The sequence below is a fragment of the Typopeltis vanoorti genome, chromosome 3, assembly GCF_054136105.1.
Source record: "Typopeltis vanoorti isolate ZY-2024b chromosome 3, IOZ_Tvanoo_1.0, whole genome shotgun sequence".
NCBI classification, from domain to species: Eukaryota; Metazoa; Arthropoda; class Arachnida; order Uropygi; family Thelyphonidae; genus Typopeltis; species Typopeltis vanoorti.
The window spans coordinates 136,551,436-136,577,168 of NC_143551.1; the positions used below are offsets into that span (position 1 = coordinate 136,551,436).

The 25,733-nt window shown below is 33.8% G+C and overlaps 1 protein-coding gene across 2 annotated transcripts in view; it reads right to left on the bottom strand.

The window, feature by feature from the left end:
- LOC150108589 (E3 ubiquitin-protein ligase rfwd3.S-like) overlaps positions 1-25,733 on the bottom strand; it is a 279,570-nt gene that overhangs the window by 193,170 nt on the left and 60,667 nt on the right. For both annotated transcript variants that reach the window (XM_090416037.1, XM_090416036.1), the window contains exons 5-6: positions 9,924-10,009; positions 1,446-1,548 (exon numbers count right to left, since the gene is read on the bottom strand). In XM_090416037.1, coding sequence (XP_090272163.1) covers positions 1,446-1,548; positions 9,924-10,009 — 189 coding nt within the window. The remainder of the gene's footprint in view (positions 1-1,445; positions 1,549-9,923; positions 10,010-25,733) is intronic.

Here is a 25,733-nt window from a genome sequence, read left to right on the forward strand (position 1 = left end):
AAAGCCCATATAAGGATTCCTATTGTCATGACACGGCAATCGAACCCAGGTCTTATCCAATCGAAGCGAGCAATGTTCTGCTATTCTTCAAATTGCACTACAGAGTCATCTCATTACCTTCTTTAATCAAGAAGATTATGTACAAGCATAATTACCACAAATTATATTTATTTTATGCAGTTCAAGATAACTTCCCATAGCTCTACAGAAGGAATTAACTAAAAAAAAAAAAAAAAAAAACTGCATATACAAGAAAAGGATTAAAATTTATATTTAAGTCTCTCAAAAATTACAGATAAATACATTACAACTGAAATCACCACTCCAGCAAAAAAAAAAAAAAAATCTGAAACCTCGTTATGTAGGTATTTTTGAATGTGTTCAAGATTTCGAAAAAAAATTTATGTTCAATAAACTAGCCAACTTCTTGTTTTCCATAAAGGATAACCAGGTTCCCATATATCTTCTAAGCATGCTGAGCCTTCTTTAGTCAGGCAGGCCTGTGAAAAAGAGGCATGAAAGGCAACAAGGTTAATATTGCTTTTGGGAAACACAGAACTTAAGAGGCAGAAACATTGCTGCAACCTAAATTGGAATGATAATGGGTTAAACCATCTGAAGTATGAGAAATTATCATTCCGAATTGCACACAAAATAGCCACATTTTTTTTTTTTTTAAAAAAAAAAGGCTGCCACTATCTTTTTAAAAGGATTGTCGTAGTTATATATTTTACTGTTCTGTATGTGACACTTGAAAGAACTGTAAGCTGTCCAATACACATGCTATTAATCTGTTATTTAAACTTAATTCACTTTCACATAAATGATGAAATAAAACATTTATTCCAAATATTTGTTATTTATATAACTGATATCAAACTACTTATTTTATACTATACTTGCTGTATTAATCTGATCAAGCTAAATTGTACAGGTGCTAATTTTAAGAAATTTGATAAGGACTGATGCTAATAGGAATCTTTAGGCTTCCAACCCACAAAATGTTTATTTGTAAACCTATAGTACATTCATATTGTGGTTAAGTTAAGGATTTTTTTATGAATTTTTAAAAATTTTTTGTATTTATTATTTTTTTATTTTAGAAAACAAACATGGAACTTTTTCAAGCCACTTGCCTCCAATAAGTGGGAACTTCAATAATTCTTTTACCTTAACTTAATAGTAAGAATGCCTCTCCAAGATTCTATTCTCTGCACGCCCGCACTATGAGCAGTGCAGAAGAAATAACTGTCCTAATATAGAGAATGGAAGAATGGATCGACAATAAGTCTCCTTCCCTGGTATGCTAATATTAATTCCTCTAGGTAGCAGTTATTAAAGCAGTTTTACTGTAATTAAACAGTATACTAGTATGCTATGATTATATTTGAATGCATTATAACAAAGATTTGTACATACGGATATTTCCCATTAAGGTATCATACTTTAAGAGTCCTTGCATAAATTGTTCTAATATCAGATCGTTTAGCCGATGCATTGCACTGTGGACACTTGGATCCTTTTCCTTTTAGCCATCTTTCTATGCACCTATAAATATAAATATTTCAGTAAAGGTTCAGCTTGAAGAATTTCATGTCATTAATCATTAAAATGAAAAAATAAAAACATTACAAAATTTGAACATAATAAGAACAACTCAATTTTTGATAAACTTATATCTCAAATATTCCAAATAAGAAAGATTTAGAAATCTTATCATAAAAAGCCAGGTTAATTTCAGTTTTTATGCAGTTACATGGTGAGTATGGGCCTGCAAACCTGAGACATGATCTTACTTCCTACAATATACACTTTGTATATTATAACTGTAAACTGGTCATCTACTCTTCTTTCCTCTACTCTCTCTCTCTCTTACTTCTTACTCCCCCCCCTTCCCCACCAAGTGCTATTAAAGCAATTTGAGGGCAAGTGGGGTGACTTTTTCCTCTCAAACTATATTTTCCTGCTATCTACTAAAAAAGGCAAGCCTAGATGCCTCAAGATAGCAGCCCCATCACTAGGGACACCTTCTGCTTTGGCTAGTAACCAATTCACAAGTATTCTAATTACTTTCAAGTCTCAAAGAAAGAATTCAATGACAATTCTATCATAGACTATACAAAAGCAAATAATAAAATAGGTAGATTCATTCTTGATGTTAGAGTCTTCTGATGTTTTGAAATTGAATCAGATCGTTATCTGTGATATCAATACACTTCCCTCAAGACAAATAAAGTATTAGTATTCATTAAACAACCTAGAACTTGGGTTCTAAGTCAGCTCATAATCTGACTCCAATAAAAGAATCAGCAAAAAATAAATGAAAAATATCACAGCAACTACCCTCAGATAAATCTATTAATAAAGAGAGGAATTATCTCTGCAATATTTTGGGAGATTCAGCCCGAGAAATCTTGGGAATGAAAAAGCAATGGAAAAGAAAAAAAGGTTTTTGTAACTGGGACCCAGAAATCAGGAAAATCATAAATGTAAAAAAGGAAGGCCTATAAAAGATGGTTAAGTACAAACAAAATAGAAGATAAAATTGAATATAAATACAAAAGAGCAATAGCAAAACAAGAAACGCGTAAAAGACAGAGCTCAATGAAACAATTTCATTACTAATTTAGAAAATAATATGGATAAACCTCAAACACAAACATATAAATTTATAAGACACATGATTAATAACCTTAAAGAATTGATCAATACCATACTTTTGGAGGACTGGCTTAAACACTATAAAGAATTATGAACAATTGATGACAACCCACTTTCAGAACCATTATCTGCAAATAATTCAACAGACTCCTTTACCTTGAAGATTTAGAGTCAACACTTAAATAATGCAAGAACCATAGAAGCCCAGGAACTTTTCAAACTCTGGAGACAACTTAAGATACAAACTACTAGAATTCATGAATAAGGTCCTAAATGGCCAATTATCACCAGAAAAATGCTATGATCATCCCAAATCTTGAAAAAAGGAAATATTAATGAATGTCAAAAACTAATGAGGCATTAGCCTTTTAAACACCAGATATAAAATATATTCAAGTTTCTTTAAAGACTAAATTAATCAAATATCATGAAAATATTTTTGGAGAGGAACAAAACAGTTTCCGTAAAGGCAGATCCTGCACTTGCACCTATTTCACTCTCAAGCTCCTGATAGAAAAAAATAAAGAGAATTCAATTTAGAGACCCATATATTATTCATCAATTATAAAAAGGCTTTTGATAAAGTCAATCATAATAAGCTACTAGAAATTTTAAATGATGACAACATTCCTAACCAGTTAATTAAAGCAATTTTCAATATATATATATATATATATAAAACAATAACCAAATTAAAATAAAGATAGCCGCACAAAAATGTGAATCACAGAACACAAATGCAGGTGTTCGACAAGGATGTAGTCTATCAGCACTCCTCTTTAATATTTATATTAATAATATGATAAGAGAGTGGAGGGAAACAACTAGTTTTGGCATTCACATAAATGATTACACCAACATCGATACAATTTCATTCGGCAATGATCAGATTCTAATTGAAGATGACAAAGATTCACTACAGCGAGTAGCCTTTTCATTAAACGAAACAGCAAAAACATACAATATGGAAATCTCCACTTCCAAAACCAAAGTCATAGCATTTGGCGAGACTCAATTAGGAGCAAAATTTGCATCAGCGATGATATTACAGAACAGGTTAATACATTCAAATACACTTATCTGATGAAAGAGAGAGAAAGACATGCAACATAAAATAACCAATTACATAGGAATAACAAAAACCATTAATCAGATATTAAATCCAAACTTAATAAGCAAGAAAACAAGAATGAGAATCTATAACTAAATAGCAAGACCTATTCTAATATATGGTTCAGAAGCCTGGACCATAACTCAAGCAGATAGAAAAAGGCTGATAAGCTCTGAAATGAGATTCATGTGGAAAACAGCTGGATATAATAGACTAGACTTCAAAAGAAACAGATATCACCTCAAGTTCTTTAAAGGAACTTGAGGTGATATCTGTTTTAGAACTATATCAATCTTATACCACGTTTATAAAATTGCTTGATATCTTTAACATATAATATACCCAAGGTAAAAAACTTTCTGCATCTTTCCCTCATCCTGAGATTTTTATTTAATAAGGTCAAAGCACCTTGTGGCAACTTGTATAGGTAAAATTTATCTCTGCATTACTTCAACCTTGGCATCTCTGAGTCTGGCTCCCACTGACAAGAACTCAATAAAGGTCGAAACCGGTCTGGGTAATGGCCTTTTCCTTTAATGCATAGCATCATACATCTCCACCAGGGGATGTGCTTTGCATTAGGAGAGATAATAAGGGAAAGTGATCAGAGCTTATTCCACTTTTACCACGAGTTGCCTCAGACCTGAACATAGTTCAGGTGCAAACTTGACTTACTTGTCTGTTTGCTTACTTGGGAAAAAGGATTAAAACCAAGTTTATAAAATTGCTTGGTATCTTTAACATATAACAATAACCGAATTAAAATAAATATAGTCACACAAAAATCTTAATCACAGAACACAAATGCAGGTGTTCGACAAGGATGTAGTCTATCGGCACTCCTCTTTAATATTTATATTAATAATATGATAAGAGAGTGGAGGGAAACAACCAGTTTTGGCATTCACATAAATGATTACACCAACATTGATACAATTTTATTCACCGATGATCAGGTTCTAATTGAAAATAACAAAGATTCACTACAGCGAGCAGCCTTTTCATTAAATGAAACAAACAATATGGAAATTTCCACTTTCAAAACCAAAGTCCTGGCATTCAAAGGCGAGACCTAATTAGGAGCAAAATTTGCATCAACATGATATTATAGAACAGGTTAATACATTCAAATATCTAGGCTACCACTTGTCTAATGAAAGAGAGAAAGACATGCAACATAAAATAACCAATTATATAGGAATAACAAAAACTATTAATCTGATATTAAATCCAAACTTCATAAGCAAGAAAACAAGAATAAGAATCCATAACTCAATAGCAAGATCTATTCTAATATATGGTTCAGAAGCCTGGATCACTCAAGCAGATAGAAAAAGGCTGATCAGCTCTGAAAATGAGATTCATGTGGAAAACAGCTGGATATAATAGACACTAGACTTCAAAAGACATAGCGATATTTTAAAGGAACTTGAGGTGATATCTGGTTTAGACTACATCGATCTTTATAGTGCAAGATGGTGACAACATACAGAAAGAGTGAATGAAGAAAGACTCTACAGAGAGATATCGACCTCAAGGGAGAAGGATAGAGGATGGCCTTTGAAAAGATGGGAAGAGACATAACAGGCCACTAGGCCTATTACTGAAAAGGAAGAAGAAGACGCAGTTAACTATGAGGGAACAAATGCTGCTGCCAACACACAATGGCTTTGCTATTGTACTAAAAACATTTTTAGTGTCTAGATTTTTTACCAAATGCTGAACATTCACCTCTAAGTGATGAAGCCAAAAAATTGCACTTAGAAGTAGCTCAAGAATTTTACTGCTTCAGATTACCTCCACTCATGCCTACTACCAAAATTCAAGATTTCTATCAGAAATAATTCTAATATTATCATATAAAGCAGGATATAAAAGCAGATAAAGGCAATATGGCTATAGCTGTGGATCTTACTGAATACAATAGGAAAATCACCCTACAACTACTATTACTTATTCATAGTCAGCTCTTCAAACTAGATAAATTGTTAAATCAAGTCAAAGGAACTTTATATATATATCCCATACACAAGAGACAGAAGAACCTATAGCACATCAGCATTGTGTGCAAAATGCAGGTGAGGCCTGAGGATTGAGAAAGAAGAAGAAATCTATTGATGTTTTCCTTGAAGAATTGGGAGTTGTAGCTGTTGGGCAACAATGAGGATGGTTGTTCGATGGAATAAATGAGAAAGAGAAGAAGTAGGCTAAATGTGTTTCCAGATGCACTAAAAAGCAATGTTTGGCAGCTGCTGCTCATTTTAACAGGCCCAACAGAAAGAGGAGGAATGATAGCTACCAGTTCAGTAGAGCAGTGACCAAAGAAGTACCTGTAGAAGAGAAAGAGATGAAATAGTGAATCTGAGGGAGGAATCATCTAAGATTTGAATTGCTCTCCTCTGGAGAGCAAGTAGCGAGAATATTTAGGGAGGTTTTAGATGCACTATTCTAAACATATCAACAGTATTCTAAGGATGAGTGGATCTGGTTCTTAGTGGAACCAGAGTTCCTTATCTTCTATCTTATCTTCTAACTATGCAACTAATGCTGGGATTCCACTTTCACCCACTCTCTTCCTTATATATCAATGCTCTAATTCAGCTGATGGTCAAATGAATATACAGCTTCACTAATGACAGCACATTGTACCTCTCCATTACATTTAGCAAGCTTTGTAGTGTACAAATCATAACCACTTCCAGAATCCTAACCTCTACTATCCTAAATTCCAATCTGCAAAGCATTTATCTATACACCAACTATGAAATCATTCATTTCTGGTTTCTTTACTAAAAACGTTTGTAACTATAATGACAAATGAAAAATATAACATAAATTATATATTTTTTGAAATGAACATGCTAACAACATTGCATCAGTAAATAGCTTATGGTAATGTGTGCTAATGTTCATGAACTTATGGTGCCGCTTGCTTCTAATGAGTTTGATGCTCTTTTTCTGTGTGGGCTAGATACATTGAACCAGTAATGTAAATATAAAAGTGCCAAAAACTTTTTTTTTTTTTTTAAATAATAAAAATAGTTACAGTGACAACCTTTTGGCATCAACAGGTTGACATATTAGGCCAATGGTAGTCAATTTTGCTAATGATATACTTCTTCAAGGAATTAACAGTTTAATATTGAGACTGCAATTACACAAATTTGTATGGTCCATTGTTCTTGATATATATCATATATTTTTTCAAGGAATTCAGATCTTCTATCTGAATTCCTTGAATAAGTGGGAGGATTAATGATGAGAAAGAATCATTTCTTCAATAACAGATAAGTAGGTTTTAACTTGTATATGTTTTTTTATTTATACTAGTTGTATTTCTCAACAAGTTTCCTTGTCTATATGGCTAACAATATCTTCATGAGGTTGATTAACATAAGTAATAAACTGTGTTACAAACAAAAGAATAAACGTTTTCCAACATCTATAAACTAAAAAGACTGGAATGACAGTTCAATCACAAGTATCATTTATCAAGTCTTGCTTAAACTCTGTATGTGATTGTTAGTGGAAGTTTTTCCACTTGGTTATACTATAAATTAAAGACGCCAAGAAATTCTATTCTTGGTGTAATTCTTTATCCAAGTGTAAGCAAACAAAGTTTGCACCTGAAGTAATTTCAGGACTGGGTAACTCATATAGAGAAGCTAATGACTTCACATCACTTGCCTTGCTATTCCATAATGCAAAGCTCATATCCTTACAGATATGTATAATGCTATGCATTATAGCAGCGTTTCCGAAAATTTTCCTACGACGGAACACTTCACAAATTTCTGAAATTTTAACGGAACACCTTGGTAAGAGTCGCAGCATTTAAAACCATTCCAGGCTCACATTAATATTAATTTTGATAATTTTTTATGGAACACTGATTCACTTTCTGCAGAACACAATTTGGGAAACCCTGCATTATAGGAAGGACATAATCAGACCCATACTGATTATGACCTTTATTGAGGTCTCATCACTGGGAGCCAAATCCAGAAGTGATACCAAGGTTGATATAATGCAGAGGTCATATTTTTTCCATTTACGAGTAGCCAAAAGGTGTCATACCTTATTAAAATACTCTGGATTATAGATATATACTGGAAGTTTTTCCAATATCAAAAGTCTGGGTAGTGACCTTTCCCATAATAATGCATAGCACTATACATGTCCATAAGGATATGTGCTTTGCATTATGGGATACCAAGGCAAGTGATGCGAAGTCATTAGCTTCTATATACGAGTTGCCCGGTCCTGAAATTACTTCAGGCAAAAACTTTGTTTGTTTACACTTTGATAAAGGATTAAACTAAGAATAGAATTTCTTGCCATCTTTAATTTTTATCTGTATGTGATTGCTGGCATAGGACAAGTCATGTTACACATAGTAATGAATGATTTCCAAATGTCATGAAGGATCATTGATTAGTTTCTATTTAGTGTGCTTTTGAGCAAATCAACTTGGAGGACTCCTTGAACAATCTGCTGAAGTAATTCTGTTCTAAGCAGGGCTTGGAGGATGTCTGGCAACTTACCATGTGATTTTTTTTGAGGATGTGTGCTACATTCCCACTTTTTTCTTCCCTTTTGTTTTCAACATTGCCTATACGTTCTTTGTTGTGGCATTCGAAATTTCTCTAAGTTCGACCTACGTACATCTTTCTCAGCAGAATGTGGAATCCGGTATATACCCAGACGTTTATAAAATGAAACTTTGTCTTTAAGAGAGTGTGTAGAAAGTTTCACAAGGTGTTGATTGGTTTGAAGGCTGTCCTGATGTTGACTGCCCTTAATATTTTGACTATTTTTCTTAATGCCAATGTATGGCACATATACCATGCCTTTGTAATTAATTTCAATTTACAGATATCAGCTATTTTTTTTTTTTTTACTTATGTTAAGCAACATCCTGAAGATGCTGTTGGTCATATAGACAGCAAACATGTTCAGGAAATATATCAGGTATAAATAAAAAACATACACGAGTTAAAAGCTGGTTATCTGTTACTGAAATAAATCTACTCATGAATCACATACACAAGAATCATTTCTTCAAAAATGATCTAAATATTTCAGTGGTCTTGGAAACAGTAATTAAGATTTACTAAGTTTAGCACTATTTGGATAAGCTGAAAAGAGTAAAGGGCAAAAGGCTTAGGAATAGCAGTAAGGTCAAATATGAAATTTTGTGAGTAGTGTAAAAATGAAGCAAAAAACTGATTTATAGAAACTTTGTCAAAAAGACAAAATGTAGTTATTCCCTTATAAACAATTTTCAAATTTCATTCAGTGTGTGTTGTAGTTCACCTTTGTGTTACTATTTAAAAAAAAGAAAGCAATATTCCACATGATAAAACAGGAGTGCAATCAAATTAATAAGTATGAATGGCTATTCTTATAAAGAAAACCTTAAGATTTTGTAGGTTGCAAAACTTGGAGATAAAGCAAAAGGAGAAGGAAGGTTTGAATGAATTATTTAAGGCTTGAAAAACTGAATTGCAAGTTGTTGTTTTTTTTTGTTTTTTTTTGCATTTCTTAAGAATTGGATCCTAAGAATGGTAAATGGACTGTGAGACACTAGATTTAGGTAACTACTTTATGAAAGAAATAGTTCATCATTAGAATAAAGTACTGAGAAATATTGTACAAGAAGGCCATGGGAAAAGTATTTGAGGGGCATTAATTTAGCATGATGGGTTATTACAAAGTTTATTTTTTGAAAATAGCTAATAACAAGTCAAATAATATTTTATGCTTGAGATGCCAGTGTTTTGACACTGACAGCTCATATATATGTTTTACTTTCTTTGCATCAAAGTAAATACTAATATAACACAAATTCAAGAAGACTCAGGACAACCCTTTGAAAGGTATTAATTTAGTACAACTAACTTCCTTTCTTGTAGTTGGTATTAAGTTCCTTTTTATGTAGGAACTTAGACAAGAAACGGATTTTATCCCTAAGAATTGTGTTTATATTCTAACATTGATACTATATAACATTTACTTTCTTGCATCACATTAATATTTCTCCATTTTGATTCTACACTGATTTAATAAACATCAATGAAGATAATAAAGATAAAAATGACATTAATTTTTACTGAATACTAAGTCAAAATGAACATTCGTTAAAACTTACTGGAGTCCATACAAGTGACCACACCTCAGAGAAACTAATTTGTGGTTATCTGAATTAGTCCATGGCTCGAAACATATGGGACATACCTAAACAAACAGAAATCATAGAAGAAAGTGTTGAAGATATTTTATAACTTTATTACAATAAATGATATTTTGAATAATAAATTATCTAAATTATTATTTAAAAATTTATTTTTAAATAATAATTTAGGTTTTTTTAATTATTAATCAAAATAATAATGCAAAGGCAGTTAATTGTGTCATTTTTACAATCCATTTGGAGATAGAAAGCCCAAGGCCTACGAACCATGAATGGTCTGCGTTAACATTCAGAAGAGCCAGCATTTATTTATTTTTTTAATGTTGAGCTCAGTAGGACACAATGATGAAACTACTAACATTACAGATCAAAGAAACCTTAGAAAAATTAAGAAATTTTGAGAATGAAGATAGATTAAATTCTTTAACAAATAAATCGATCGATCAATTTAAATAATTTAAGTTCGGTTGGTTAGAATTATCAAGGAAACTAAACCTGTGAGGCTAGTATATCCTATACAGGGTGTTCGGGATAAATTTGACAGTTTCGTAAGGAAAAAGAAAATCTTCTTTGTATCTATTAAATTTAATGAATTGACAAAAAACATTACAGGCAGAGTTAATTACAATACTATCAACAAGATTTACTCAAAATAACCACCATTAGCATCGATCACAGCTTCAATCCTGCTTCGGAACCTCGAACAAGCTGATGCTACAGTCTCCCTGGGAAGGGCCGCAAAAACTGTTTTAATTTTATCCATTAACTGGGCTTTTGTATTACTGGAAGTGCGATTGGTGTCTTTTTCAACTGCGCCCCATACAAAATAATCCATGGGGTTAAGGTCTGGGGAGTTTGGAGGCCAAACATTTGGACTGGTGAAGTCGTAGAAATTTTCAGACAACCATTTTTGACTTTTCCCAGAGGTGTGGCAAGGGGCCGAATCCTGCTGCCATACATACGGCCTACCATTGGCTACCCTTGTTATCCAGGGCTTGACTACAGTGTTTAGCAACTCCACGTAGCCATCTGAAGTCAACCTGAGGCCCTCTTGGAAAAAATGCGGAGGCATCACATTGCCTTCAGAGGATACACATCCGAAAACCATCACAGTTTGGGGAAATTTAGTCTGCATTACATGAGGAATGTCCTTTGTACTGTATGCAAGCCATCTGTTATTCTGCGTGTTGTGTTTTTGATCCTGGCAAAAGTTTTTCTCATCGGAAAAGAACCAGATTGTTTGTGGTTCCGCAGGATGTTTCACTCTGCTTAGAAGTTTCTTCGCGTTTATCAAACGTTTTTCACGGGCCTTTTCTGTAAGCAGCTGACCTTTGCGGCGCTTGTATGAGTAGTAGCGGAGGTCTTCATTGAGTGCAAGCTTCATAGTAGAGGCTGCAACATTCATTTCACGTGACAAAGCCCGAATTCCAATGCCAGGGTTCTTCAACACCTGTTCCTGCAGATTTGCGAGGAATTCTGCTGTACGAACGCAATCAGATCGTCTGCTAGGGATCTTTCTTCTTGCTACATCCTCGTAGTCACCATTGCAAGTCTCTAGTTCATGCCTGATTGTTTTTACTGTATTCAGGGAGCATTGGGCAGCAGTCGAAATATCCTTATTTTGATGGCCGGCACGAATCATCATGATACAAGTTATTCTCTTCCATGATTCAGGTGGGTTCCAGCTATCCATCCTTTCTGACATCTTGTATATGAATGAAGAAGGGTCCAACCTTTTAAATGAAGAGAAGTGTGTGTTAATACATGTAACTTACGGAAAAATATAATTAATTATAAATATGTCAAATTTATCCCGAACACCCTGTATGTTGATTACAAAAGAGCATAATTGCATTATGCTCTTTTGGCTGATTTTTCAGTTTGCACAATGAAAAACCCTACCATTACTTATAAGACTGGCTTTAAATAAGTTACTTTCGTCTTAAGTATTAAAAAAATTCAGATTCTTAACTAATGCTATATATTTAATAAAAGCTTTGATGTTATTTTAAATAACATCAAAAAAAGCAAGCCTTGATGATATAATTTACTTCTTCTTTTTTTTTTTTTTTAATCAAAATCCTCCAAAAAGTGACATGGTTTTATTGATGGGTTTTTTTATCCAACAAAACAAGCAAACTAGCTGAAAGAATACACAGATAGCAGACATAATACAAGGATCAGTATGAAAAGTGACTAGCCACGTGAGTGCAACGCACAAGTAGTTCACAAAATGGCAGCTGCCATTTTGAACTATAGACAAGTGAAGTAGAGAATGGTGATTGGATTTCTCATTATGGAAGATATGTCCAATGGAAATTCATGCCCTTCTGAAAAATGTGAATACAGACAATACTGTTGAGGTTAGCACTGTCGTTACACCTGAAACATGAATGGTTCTCCTTTTCCAAGATAATATCTCACAACCAATTTGCCCATGAAGGACGCAACTACAACATTTAGCTGAACTGATCTTTCTCAGTCCACCCAGCATCCAGATCAGGCACCCTCTGCCTACCAATCTCTGGCCCTCTGAAGAATGCATTGTGAGGACATTATTTTGCATATGATGAAGAGGAGGAGGAGGAGATGAAACCATGGAGCTGTTTATGAATCAGTATACAGCATCTAACTCAACATAGCAAAAGTGCAGAGAATGAATTAAAGAAAGAAACTGCTGAAATATGATAGAATGCTAGCAAAAGATAGATTAATCCATATAAAATCCATTATTTTCATATACTGTCTCCCCACATGCTGGCCTCACAGCTTTAGTTATTACAGTCACAATTTAAAACACTAAAATAACTAGCCAAATACTGCAATTTTCGCAATTTTCATTTTTTTTAACTATAGAATAACACATATGCCACAGTAAACAACTTTTTTATTATGTAAATATTTCATCTTATGTCTTATAAGACATCATCAGTACAATGATTGAATAACAATAGGAATTTAATTAAAAAAAACAGTAGTGTGCATGCCTAAATTGGAATCCCTCTATGTATACAGTCACGTGTTCATGGATTAATCCCAATGGGCTGAAATTAAAACTAATTCAATTAAAATATAACAGATACATTTATTTAATACAATTGAGGATAACAATTTCTTGATATTTTCTGTCTAGTCTTCTCCGTCCCCTCATTAGCCACTCAGCTTCTTCGATAAAAAATTCCATAGAATTTCACACAAGAATAAAATACATTAAACTAGCTGATACAGACATGTTAGTAAGCTTTGACATTTTTTTTCTCTCTCTCTTCTCTAATATTTCTCACAAAGAGATAATAGAATTTTTAACCCACAAATTTCCATCAGACATAGTGGAATTATTCAAATTTGCAATTATATCAGGTTACTTCACATGGCAAGATAAAGTATATAAACAAGAGTAAGGAATAGCAGTGGACTCATCCTTATCATCTAGCTCATCCAACTTTTTTCTTGAACATCTAGAAGAAAGAATTTTCACTCTTGACCCAAAACCAACAATTTAGTTATATGTTGATGACGTCTTTGCAGTTTGGAGTCACATAGAACCAGAACTCTATCTATTTCTACAAAAAATCAACAGCGTAGATCCTGGTATCAAGTTCACACTAGAAAAAGAATCATCAAAAGGTATTTCCTTTCTTGATGTACACATCCAACATAAGCAAGATGAATCCATTTCCACTTCTGTCTACTGAAAAAAAAAAAAAAAAAAAAAAAAAAAAAAAAAATAATTCAAGTTGTTATATCCACAATACATCAGCTCACCATCCATCTCAAAAATATGGCATCATAAAATCTTTAGTATCCAGAGCACACAAGATTTGTTCTAAAGAATCTCTAAAGCAAGAATTGGAAATTGTCAAAGAAACAGCCTTACTAAATGGATATAATCCAACAATAACACAAAAATTAATTAACCACTTTCCTACAAATCAACCTGGAAAAGGAAGAAGCCCACAGGACTCCTATATCATATATTAAAGGAATCTCTGAACATGTGGAAAAAATTATGAAAAAATATCAACTCATTGCTACCTATAAACCCATCAACCAAATTCACAACTTGCTACCAAAAGACAAACTCTCACCAATGATGCTACCTAGCGTATATGAAGTACCATGTTCATGTAACTTGTCTCACCATGAACAAACAGGAAAATCTATAAAGAAATGTACATCTGGACATCAATACCACATCTGTCTTGTCAAACCTCATAAATCTGGCCTTGCACAACTTGGGATTGAAAACACTAACCACAGGATCCAATGGCAAAACGCTAAGCTACTACATACATCCATATACAGGGTGTTCGGGATAAATTTGACATATTTATAATTAATTATATTTTTCCGTAAGTTACATGTATTAACACACACTTCTCTTCATTTAAAAGTTTGGACCCTTCTTCATTCATATACAAGATGTCAGAAAGGATGGATAGCTGGAACCCACCTGAATCATGGAAGAGAATAACTTGTATCATGATGATTCGTGCCCGCCATCAAAATAAGGATATTACGACTGCTGCCCAATGCTCCCTGAATACAGTAAAAACAATCAGGCATGAACTAGAGACTTGCAATGGTGACTACGAGGATGTAGCAAGAAGAAAGATCCCTAGCAGACGATCTGATTGCGTTCGTACAGCAGAATTCCTCGCAAATCTGCAGGAACAGGTGTTGAAGAACCCTGGCATTGGAATTCGGGCTTTGTTCGTGGAGTTGCTAACTGTAGTCAAGCCCTGGATAACAAGGGTAGCCAATGGTAGGCCGTATGTATGGCAGCAGGATTCGGCCCCTTGCCACACCTCTGGGAAAAGTCAAAAATGGTTGTCTGAAAATTTCTACGACTTCACCAGTCCAAATGTTTGGCCTCCAAACTCCCCAGACCTTAACCCCATGGATTATTTTGTATGGGGCGCAGTTGAAAAAGACACCAATCGCACTTCCAGTAATACAAAAGCCCAGTTAATGGATAAAATTAAAACAGTTTTTGCGGCCCTTCCCAGGGAGACTGTAGCATCAGCTTGTTCGAGGTTCCGAAGCAGAATTGAAGCTGTGATCGATGCTAATGGTGGTTATTTTGAGTAAATCTTGTTGATAGTATTGTAATTAACTCTGCCTGTAATGTTTTTTTGTCAATTCATTAAATTTAATAGATACAAAGAAGATTTTCTTTTTCCTTACGAAACTGTCAAATTTATCCCGAACACCCTGTATATATAAACATGAACGTTTATATAAAAAAAAAAGTGCTGAAGCCTTACTCATAGACCTAATCTTAATCAGAATGACTGTCTCACTATTCCAAAAGTTTGGGAAATTGCTACCCTCAATTGTATTAAATAAATTTATCTGTTATATTTTAATTTAATTTAATTAGTTGTAATTTCAGCCCATTAGGCTTAATCCATGAACACAAGACTGTATACATAGAGGGATTCCAATTTAAGCATGCACACTACTGTTTTTTTAATTAAATTCCTGGGTAAATTGGCTGTAGTGGTGGAAACTGATGCAGTTCTTGTGTCTGGCAAATTCCGATGTGGGCTGTCATGCCTGTTTGGCCATAGTAGATTACAATTTCAAGAGACCTGGTAGGACTAGGGACTGGGGATAGTTTTGGTGAAGCAAATAAGGGGCGGACAAAATAGTTATAAATAATAACTACTTCCTGTTTAACAGTTGCAAAACACTTCCAACAATTAATATGGATAGTATTTCTGCTCATTTTAACCAGGCTGTGACATGAATATTTGTGCAAGTCATCAGGTGGTAGATGACTTTTCATGGAACAAGACCAACAGCTATGCTTAGTATACTAGCTTCAAAATGTGCATTTTTTGTTTTCAGAACAAAGTTTTCAGAATAATCTGAAATGCAAGCAAACTTGTTTGTTTGCACTTGGATAAAGGATTAAACCAAGTATATAATTTCTTGGTATTTTTAATTTATAGTATAACCAAGTGGAAAAACTTCCAATAACTTTCTCTAATCCAGGGTATTTTAATAATAAGGTGACACCTTTTGATTACTCGTGTATGAAAATATGACTTCTGTTTTACTTCAACTTTGGTATCACCTCTAGGTCTAGTTTCCACTGATGAGACCTTAATAAATGTCGAAACCAGTCTGGGTAGTGACCCTTCCCTTAATACATAGCATTATATATGTCAGCAAGGAGATGTGCTTTGCATTATGGGATAATGCAAAGCACATTAAGGCAAGTGATGTGAAGTCATTAGCTTCTTTATACAAGTTGCCCCAGTCCTGAAAATAGTTCAGGTATAAACTTGGTTTAATCCTTTATGCAATTGCAAGCAAACAAGTATATAATTTCTTGGTATCTTTAATTTATAGTATAACCAAGGGGGGGGGTTAACTTCCAATTAAGTACAAATTCTTGTCAAAATTCCCACAATTTCTCAATTATTTGTCTTAATAGTGAAAATCTGATCTTGAAAACTTCTGTTTGGTCTAACCCCAGATTGTTCTTAAGTTTCTCTTCCACAATCTTTTTCAATTTCTTTTCATGCATGCTTGCATAAATCTTACTTGGAACACTTAGTAGAGAAATTCCTCTGTAATTCTCACATTCAGTTTTATTCCCTTTTTTTAAAATGGGTACTATGAGAGTTGTACTCCAATCATCAGAATTCAATTGATAAGGCTCTATGAATTATGCAGTGTAGCCATAGAAAACTTTTATACCTCCAGGATATTTTAATAATAAGGTGTGACACCTTTTGATTACGTGTATGAAAATATGACTTCTGCACCAGAGTTCTTGCAGAATCCTCAAATGCTTTGTAAAGTCCAGCAGTATCATTAGTGAATAGCCATTTCTCTTATACAACTCCATTGTCATTATAAAATGTAATCCAATTACCAAGGCAAGACCTGCCCTTCAGAAAACCATGTTGCCTATTATAAAGTATCACATTTCTATCTGCCCTGTCCTAAATTATCTTTTACCAGTTTTTCCAATACCTTAACTGCCACTCCTGAGATGAGAACTAGCCTAAAATTTTCAACTTCTGTTTTAGAGCCTTCTTTTTGCAGTGGTAATAGTAATACATGGAGTGATATGACAAAAGGCAAGCAGCCATGAGAAAATGATTTAAGCAAATATGCTAGAGACAGGTCATCTATTATACAGCAGGCTATCCTCTTCTGGATAGCCTGTTGTAGTGAAGTGATGAAAAGAATGATAAAAAAAGAAGGAAAACTCATGTAAAAAAATGTATTAACTTAGAATTTTTTTGTCTAAGTATCGTAGGCATCATCAATACAAGATCACAGAATGGCAATTAAACAATAACAAACAATTCTAAAAATCACCACCTTGGAAGCTAATGTAAAATAACTAAAAACTCAATAATTTCCTAACTTATTAAAAAAAAAGAATTATATAAATATATATATATATGTATAATATAGAGACGAAATAAAGTTAGAAAAGAGTAGAAAATTTAAAAAGCACTATCTGCAGCAAAAGGGGATAGACGTAGACCATCAGATCTGTTTAAGTTAGGACAATGAAGTAAAGTTTCACAAGTTTCTATATAAAGATGTTTTATGAGAAATGACTTTTATAAAGGTGTCTTTGTCTTGTTCCAATGAACTCTATGTTTAGTGTTGATAGCATGCTTTGCAAGTCCAGACTGTTCAGGATTAGGGTATTTTATATAAGACTTGTGTTCTTCTAGATGAATAAAAGAATCTTTCTATTTGTCCAAAATAATAATCCACAAGAGCAAGGAATTTGGTAGATGACTGGATAACTGAGAGGTGGAAGTCTGTCCTTAGGAGAAGAGAGAAAGGTGAGGAAAATAATGAAAACCATTATTTCATTATTTTCCCTTACTGCTTTGAAGACAACTCCCAGTCAAAATGGCCATACCATAATTTATATATATATATATATATATATATATATATATATATGTAAATAAGTTTTTTTACATTGGGAATAATGTATTAGGGTTACCAAGTAATTTTATAAACTTGGTTATTTTACTCCTAATCCCAAGTAAGCAAATCCACCTTTACAATGAGTTGCCCTGGTGTTACACTTTAGACTTGAACTACGTTCAGGCGCAAACTTAACTGTTTGCTTACTTGGGATTAGGAGTAAAATAACCAAGTTCATAAAATTACTTGGTAATCCTAATATATATATATATATATTTTTTTTTTTTCATAATTCATAAATTATGAATAGATGGTTAGTTTATAGTTTATTTGGCACAAAAACTACAAAGGTCATACTGTGCCATACTAAAGGTTACAAACATTAGCATTTACAGAAAATTGTTAACAATATGTTTGTACAAGAATCTAGTTTCATAATGCAGCATCTCCAGGTAAACAGAATTGTTGCAGAGGGCACAGCAACACTCAAGGTCAGAGGTTATTACAGTAGTGCAAAAATAGTTAACAATATAAGTTAATACATAATATATGAAACACTAAGCCAAGGAATGCTGTATCTACATATATGTAAAATTATAACAGATGCCTTTATAGTAGCACAAAAATAGGCAAAAAGGGATTATCATACAATACGCATGGATGAAAATTAAATTTAGCAATGCAGTAGAAACAGAATTTAGGATACATATAAACAGAATTACTAGAAAGTACACAAATAGGTAAGATGTCTTACAACACTACATGATTATTCGAAAAATAAAGCAGTAAATAAGATGCATACACAAAATTACTGCAGAGGTTTCAGCAGTACATAAATACATAACTATAGGTTAACATATGTATATACAAAACAAGTCAAGGAAAGCAGTGTCTACATCTAGTAAGATTACAACAAACATTATTATACAGCATTGATGCATAAAATTTAAGTTTAGCATTATGGTATTTACATATTAACAAAATTACAGCAGGGTGATACAAATATACAAGAAGGTAATACATAATTGGTCATATTTAACCTAATGAATAATACATAGGTACAAAAGTTAAGTTAAGAAAAAAAGTAGTTACATATAAACAAATTTATGAAAACAAACCCCAACTCAACATCACCAGAGTTAAAGATTAGTACTATCAACATAAGAAGCCTGAATGGCAAAGAAATGGAGCTAGCTGATGAATTAGATAAGTACCAGATTGACATAATAGGGGTGACTGAAACAAAAACTGGTGAGATCTTTCTGAGCAATAAATACAAAATGTTATATTCAGGCAATGACAATCGAGGAAAAGAAGGAGTAGCCATAGTATTCAACACAAAATACGAGGCTAATCTTCTTGAATGGCAGTCAGTCTCAAGTAGAGTAATGTGGACAAATATGAGAATGGGGAACTGAACAATGAGACTTATTTGTGCCTATGGTCCCACAGAAGCTTCTACTATGGTAGAAGTGGAGAAATTTTTTGAGGCTTTAGAAAAAGCAACTGACACAATGAAAAAGGAAAAGTTGGTCCTTGTTGGGGATCTAAATAGCAGAGTAGGAAATGATTGTCAGACATATAAAAATATTTGGGGAAAATTTGGAGAAAAGAGCAAAGCTAATAATAATTGCAAATATCTGTTGGATTTCTGCTCAGGACATGGACTGGTTATTACTAACACCATGTTCCAACATAAAAATGTGCACAAATTCACATGGAGAGAAGAGGCCAGGAATAAGAAAAGTGTCACTATGTTATTGTTGATAGTGATGTTTTCTCAATGATCCTGGACACCGGAGTGTACAGAGGATTTGAAATTGGAAGTAATCACTATTTAGTCCTGAGCAGAATAAAATTGAATTTCATATTGAAAAGAATAACATGTAAGAAAGTTTTAAGCGAATAAAAGTTGAGCAGCTTTCAGATGTGAAGTGCAGACTAAAATACACAAAGATTATTGAAGAAAAAATGAAAGAGTTTGAGAACAGGAATCAAACCTTGGAGATTCAGTGGCAAACTCTGATGAAAACATTGATTGATTCTGCCAGAGAGAAATGTGGTGAGGTTGTCTGCAAGGATAAAAAAAAATCAGAACTCCCTGGTGGACACAGGAAGTTAAAGAGGCAGTGAAGGAAAAGAAGAAAGCATATCAAAAGTTCCTGGGAAATAAGTCAGCTTGTGCTCTTAGAGAATATAGAGACAAATGCAAGAATGCTAAACACTGTGTAAAACTAGCTAACAAAAGTCATGGGAGGACTTTGGCAAGAATATAGAAAATAAATATCAAGAAGGTGGTAAGATATTCTGGAGGTGTTGAAAAAGCTTAGAAATGGAGGAAAGAGTGCTGTAAAAGGAGTTAGAGATGATAAAGGTGACGTGAAAACGGGAGAAAAAGATATCCTTGAAGTATGGAGTAATTACTTTGAAAAACTGCTAAATGAAACAAGCAGTGATGACAGCACAGTGGTAAAAAACACTGACCAGGCATGCAGGCAGGAATACATATCCATACTTGAAGTAGATGATATTCGACAAGAAATGCTGACGTATGGTGGTATAAGAGTATTACAGTGGCTGCACTGCATAGTTCAGAAAGCCTGGACAGAGGGACAAATTACCAATGATTGGAGCAGAGCTCTCATAGTACCCATATATAAAATAAAAAGGAAAATAAAACTGAATGTGAGAATTACAGAGGTATTTCCCTACTGAGTGTTCCTGGCAAGATCTATACAAGTATACTTGAGAAACGGTTGAGAAGAATTGTGGAAGAAAAGCTTGGTGAAGAACAAGCTGGATTCAGGCCAAATACAGGCTGTCAGGATCAGATCTTCACTTTACGACAAATAGTTGAGAAAGCATGGGAATATAACAAAGATCTGTATTTAAGTTTTGTTGATCTGGAAAAGGCATATGACATGGTGCCAAGAGAGAAGCTATTCAATACGCTGCAGTTATATGGTGTCAATTTGGCATTATATCAAACAATACTTAGTCTTTATTTGAGTTCTAAGTCAGCAGTTAGAATTGAAGGAAGTACAGGAAGGTGGTTTAATGTTAAATCTGGTGTGAGACAAGGATGTACATTAACCCCTCTGTTATTCATTATCTATATGGATCACATTATGAAGGAAAGTGGAATTAAACATGATATCAAAATTGGCGATGTTAATGTCAGCTCCTGCTTTATGTAGATAATGTTATACTTCTAAATAAATCTGCTACAAGTCTGCAAGATTCTCTGACTAAATTGAATAGCTGTTGTAATAGATATGGTATGAAGGTCAGCAATAAAAAGACAAAGACAATGAAAATAGGCAGAATCATTGAAAATGTCAACCGTGTTGTGAATGGAGAACCTGTGGAACAAGTAAAACATTTCAGCTATTTAGGCACGATTTTTACTGAAGATGGTAAATTAAATATAGAAATAGACAACAGAATCAGCAAAGCTGGTATGGTGGGAAGTCAATTGAATAAATTCATATGGAATAAGAGAGAAATTAGTCGGAACACTAAATTAGCTGTATACAAGACAGTGCTCAAACCAGTTTTAACTTATGGATCTGAGAGCTGGGTCAAAAGTAAAATACTTGACCAAAGAATAGAGACCGCAGATATGAGAGTCCTGAGAAAGAGTATAGGCGTGAACAGATGGCATCAATGGCAATATCATATTAAAAACAAGGATATTAGGAAAGAACTTGACATTGTCAGCATCCAGGTGTTGGATTCTGATTATGTAGAGATTAGAGTAATTATTATTTGGTTCAGAATCCAACATGATCTTCCATCACAAAGGGTAGACTTGTAAATATTATTTAATGTAAACAACTTATTTTACAATTTAATATTCATATAACTACCTTAATTTTGTCTAATATTTAATTATTTATTCAAAGATATATGTATTAATAATGAAAAGACTGCATTAAATATTATTAAGCTATTTTAATTATTACTATGTTAATATTATAAGAACTTGTATTTGATAATTTAACTGCGCATTATTTGAAATGTAAATATTCTCTATTTATTCCTGTTTGTAAAGTTTTACGTTATGTAATAGCTCAATTTTATTATATTTTGTTTTATTGTCATGGAAACGTATGTAAGTGAGCAAGCATGTTTTGGAACACCACGTGAGGTTTACTGAAAAGAGTTTTAGAAAGAAATCACGAGAAGAATTTAGGTGGGAAGAACACTGAAATTATTTATTAGAGATTTATAAGAGAGAGATTGGCATTAGGTTGGAATCGGAACATTCGGGAATCACAGTGCGATAATAGCGAGTCGGCAAGTCACTCAAGCAGCTAAATAAAGTCTACTAGTCGAGAGGCGGCTAGCTAATAAGTTGTAGAATAACAATTATAGCTATGGAAAACAGCTGAGTGACTACTAAATAGACTAGCAATACTTGAGTTGAGATTTAAATTCAGGGCCAACCTTTCAAGGACACACGGAAACTTGAAGCATAGCACGAAGTAACTAGAGAATAATTAGAAGTAACAAAGTTGAGTTTAATGATAGCGGTGTTAAGAATTATGGTACCTAAAGGATTAAATTGATGTCGAAGGAGTAGGCAACTGTGCATATTAAACTTCAAGTTAAGGAATTATTGTGTGTTACTTTAGTACAAGAGTTGTTAGTAGAACACTGAATTAGTTAAGTGATGTCAAATGTAGTGCAAGCGGTTTGATCTATGCAAGAACGTTTGATTGTGTGTATTGTGACCGTTAATTAATCCAGTTATTTCTAAGAAGATTTTTTTTTAAATGAGTGCCGTTAATTGATTAAAGTGTATACAGTTACAAAAAGTGTTAGCACATAAGTATATGAAGAAGGAAAATTGTCGGTAAGAATATTCCAACCATTAATATTCCTATGCAGAGATATGAGTGTGTTTCTTCCTAGAATATCCCTATACTAACAGTAACTGTTGTGGAGGTTAGCTGAAGCATAGATTTAAAAGTGTAAGCTTGTGAAAAAGTATTGCCACAAATAAATTGTATTTGAAACTTAAAAAAAACTATGAGATGTTAATGTGAATGATCACTAAGGAATTTTATGACATTAAGCTTTATTAAGTGTTAAGTGAACTGTGTGAAGACTGTATTTCAGATAACTGACCAATGCCTGAGTTTGTATGACAGTATTATCAGAAGAGCTAAAGCATTTGTAATATCTTAATTAGTGATTTTGAACTTATGTGTATAATTTGTGATTCTAAATTAAATGTTTGTTTTTGTTAATCAAAAGTTGTATTTTGCCTGAATCTCTTTTACTGCACCATTCATAAAATATTCGACCCAAAGCTGGTAAATTAAGTAAGATAAATATTCTCGGCCAGTATATATAATATGAACACCTAAAAGGAGAGATAGGTATGAGTTGGTTAATCTTCAATTCTTGAACTAATTCATATATAAAGTGGCGCAGTCTTTAAATATAAATTTTCTTTATATTTGAATTAGAAATCAACTAGCAACCTTCTATTTTGTTTAAGAACATCATAGTAAATAACATGCCGGATCCAAGGTATAGATTAAGACGAAGTAGGATACAACACAGGAATGCGTTAGCAGAGCTAATCTCAGGTGGTATGGTCACTTAAACAGAATGGGCGAGGAAAGATTAGCAAAACAAGTGTTCTCTGCCAGGTTGGCAGCAAAACGACCCAGAGGAAGACCAAGATATAGGTGGATTGATACAGTACAAAGTGCCTTAGACGATAGAATATAAGATCTGATAATGTTGGAGTCTTGACAAGTAACAGACTGATTTGGAGGAAAATTGTAGATAGGAAGTTAGTAATGATGTAATTTTTTGCATGTAGTACTATCATATCCTGCACCCCCCCCCCCTTGAGGGTAGATGGCAGAAATTTGATGATGATGATGACAAATTTATGGTCAAATGTGTTTGTACAAATTAATTCTTTCTAAAAAAGTAAAAACATCATGCAATTTGCCTGAGTCTGCTAGCATTTCCCTGAGTGTATACGGCTTGGTTAGATAGGTGAAAATTTCATTTCTCTCTCGTATAAATTTTTGACAATCTACCAGAATATGATGAATAGTGAGATCTGTGCTGCATTTTTCACATATGGGAGGGTCATCAGCTCTCAGTAAATGAGAATGAGTAAGGTGACTGTGACCTATGCAGAGCCTAGGTCACAGTCACAACCTTCCCCCTTCTCTTTGTAAGTTGACTAGAATGCCAGTGTTTAATTTCAGGTTTAATGTTATATAATTTGTTTGTTGATATTTCTTGCCATGTTAACTCCCACTGAGCAATTAGCTTTGATCTTATAAGTTGTCTGTAGTCTGTATATGGAACTGTCAAATAGTATGTGGTGAAGGTATGGGCTGATTTAGCAGTTGCATCTGCAGCCTCATTTCCTTTGATTCCGATGTAGCTGGGAATCCAGCAGAACTGAACATCAAAATTAAGGATTTTCATTTTGTGAAGCAGGTGTAGCACTTCATGAAGTACTGGAGGATTATACATAGTAGAGGAGATAGCCTGTAAAGAGCTCAATGAGTCTATATAAATTATACACTTTTGGTAGCAGTTTTCTTTTATATGCACAAGTGCAAGCTGAATGGCATGTAACCCTGACTGCAGTAATTATACAGCAGAGTTACATGCCATTCAGCTTGGTAAAGAAACATGGCAAAACACCTCTGTTGGCTGTCAGGAAACAGCAGCCAACAGAGGTGTTAGTTCTTGAACCATCAGTATAGATGGGTAAGAAATCAGCGTGTGCTGATCTGTGTGCATTAAACAATTGCAGTTAAATAGGTGATGGGGTATAAGATTTCTGCAGCTGGCAAAGTGAGAGGTTGCAGGATGGTGTGCAAAACCTGCCATGGAGGAATGCTGTTTTGTTTAGTGTAGCTAATGTTGTCAACATTTATACTAACAGCTTGCATAGTTTCTTTAATACGCATACCAAAAGGATGTATAGCAGTTTGATGTGTGTAATATTGAGCTTCACAATGCAGAGAGAAGATACTATTCCATGTAGGGTGATCTGGGAGAGATTTTATTTTTAGGGTATAATTAAGAGACAACCGTTTCTGTCGAAGTGATAGAGCCGGTTCATTTGCTTCTACATAGAGACTTGGAGTGGGTGAGGTGCGAAAGGCACCAGTAGCTATCTGTATACCCTGATGATGGATGGAATCCAACCAACGTAGGTTACTGTCTTGCCGAACCATAGACTTGGGACCTATAATCCAACTTTGAATGTATGAGTGCACGATAAAGATGGAGCAATGAAGCTCGATCAGCACCCCACCCAGTAGAGGATAGAGTGCGAAGGAAGTTCAAAGTTCTTTTGCATTTTTCTCTTAGTTGACGAATGTGTGCTAGAAATGCAAGTTTTCTGTCAAAAATGAGTCCCAAGAACTTGGTTTCTGTAGTTACTGGAATAACAGTAGGTCCCATTCTTAGTTCAGGATCTGAGTGATGAATGCATTTTCTACAGAAGTGTACACAGACACTTTTTTCTGTTGAAAACTTAAACCCATTATTAAGAGCCCACAGAGAGACATGATCAATTGCTTGCTGAAGTCGTCTTTCAATTACCCTCATGTTATGTGACAGTAGATTGTGAAGTCATCAACATACAGAGCACTGTCTACAGTGGGAGGAAGCTCTTCAATGATTGAATTGATTTTAATGGCAAACAGGGTTACACTTAAGACAAAGCCTTGGGGAACACCTTGTTCTTGAAGATATGGTTGAGATAGTGTGCTTCCTACTCTGACTTGGAAAGTTCACCTGGACAGAAAGTTTTTAATAAATATAGAGAGGTGTCCTTTGAGACTTAGGTTATAGAGGTCT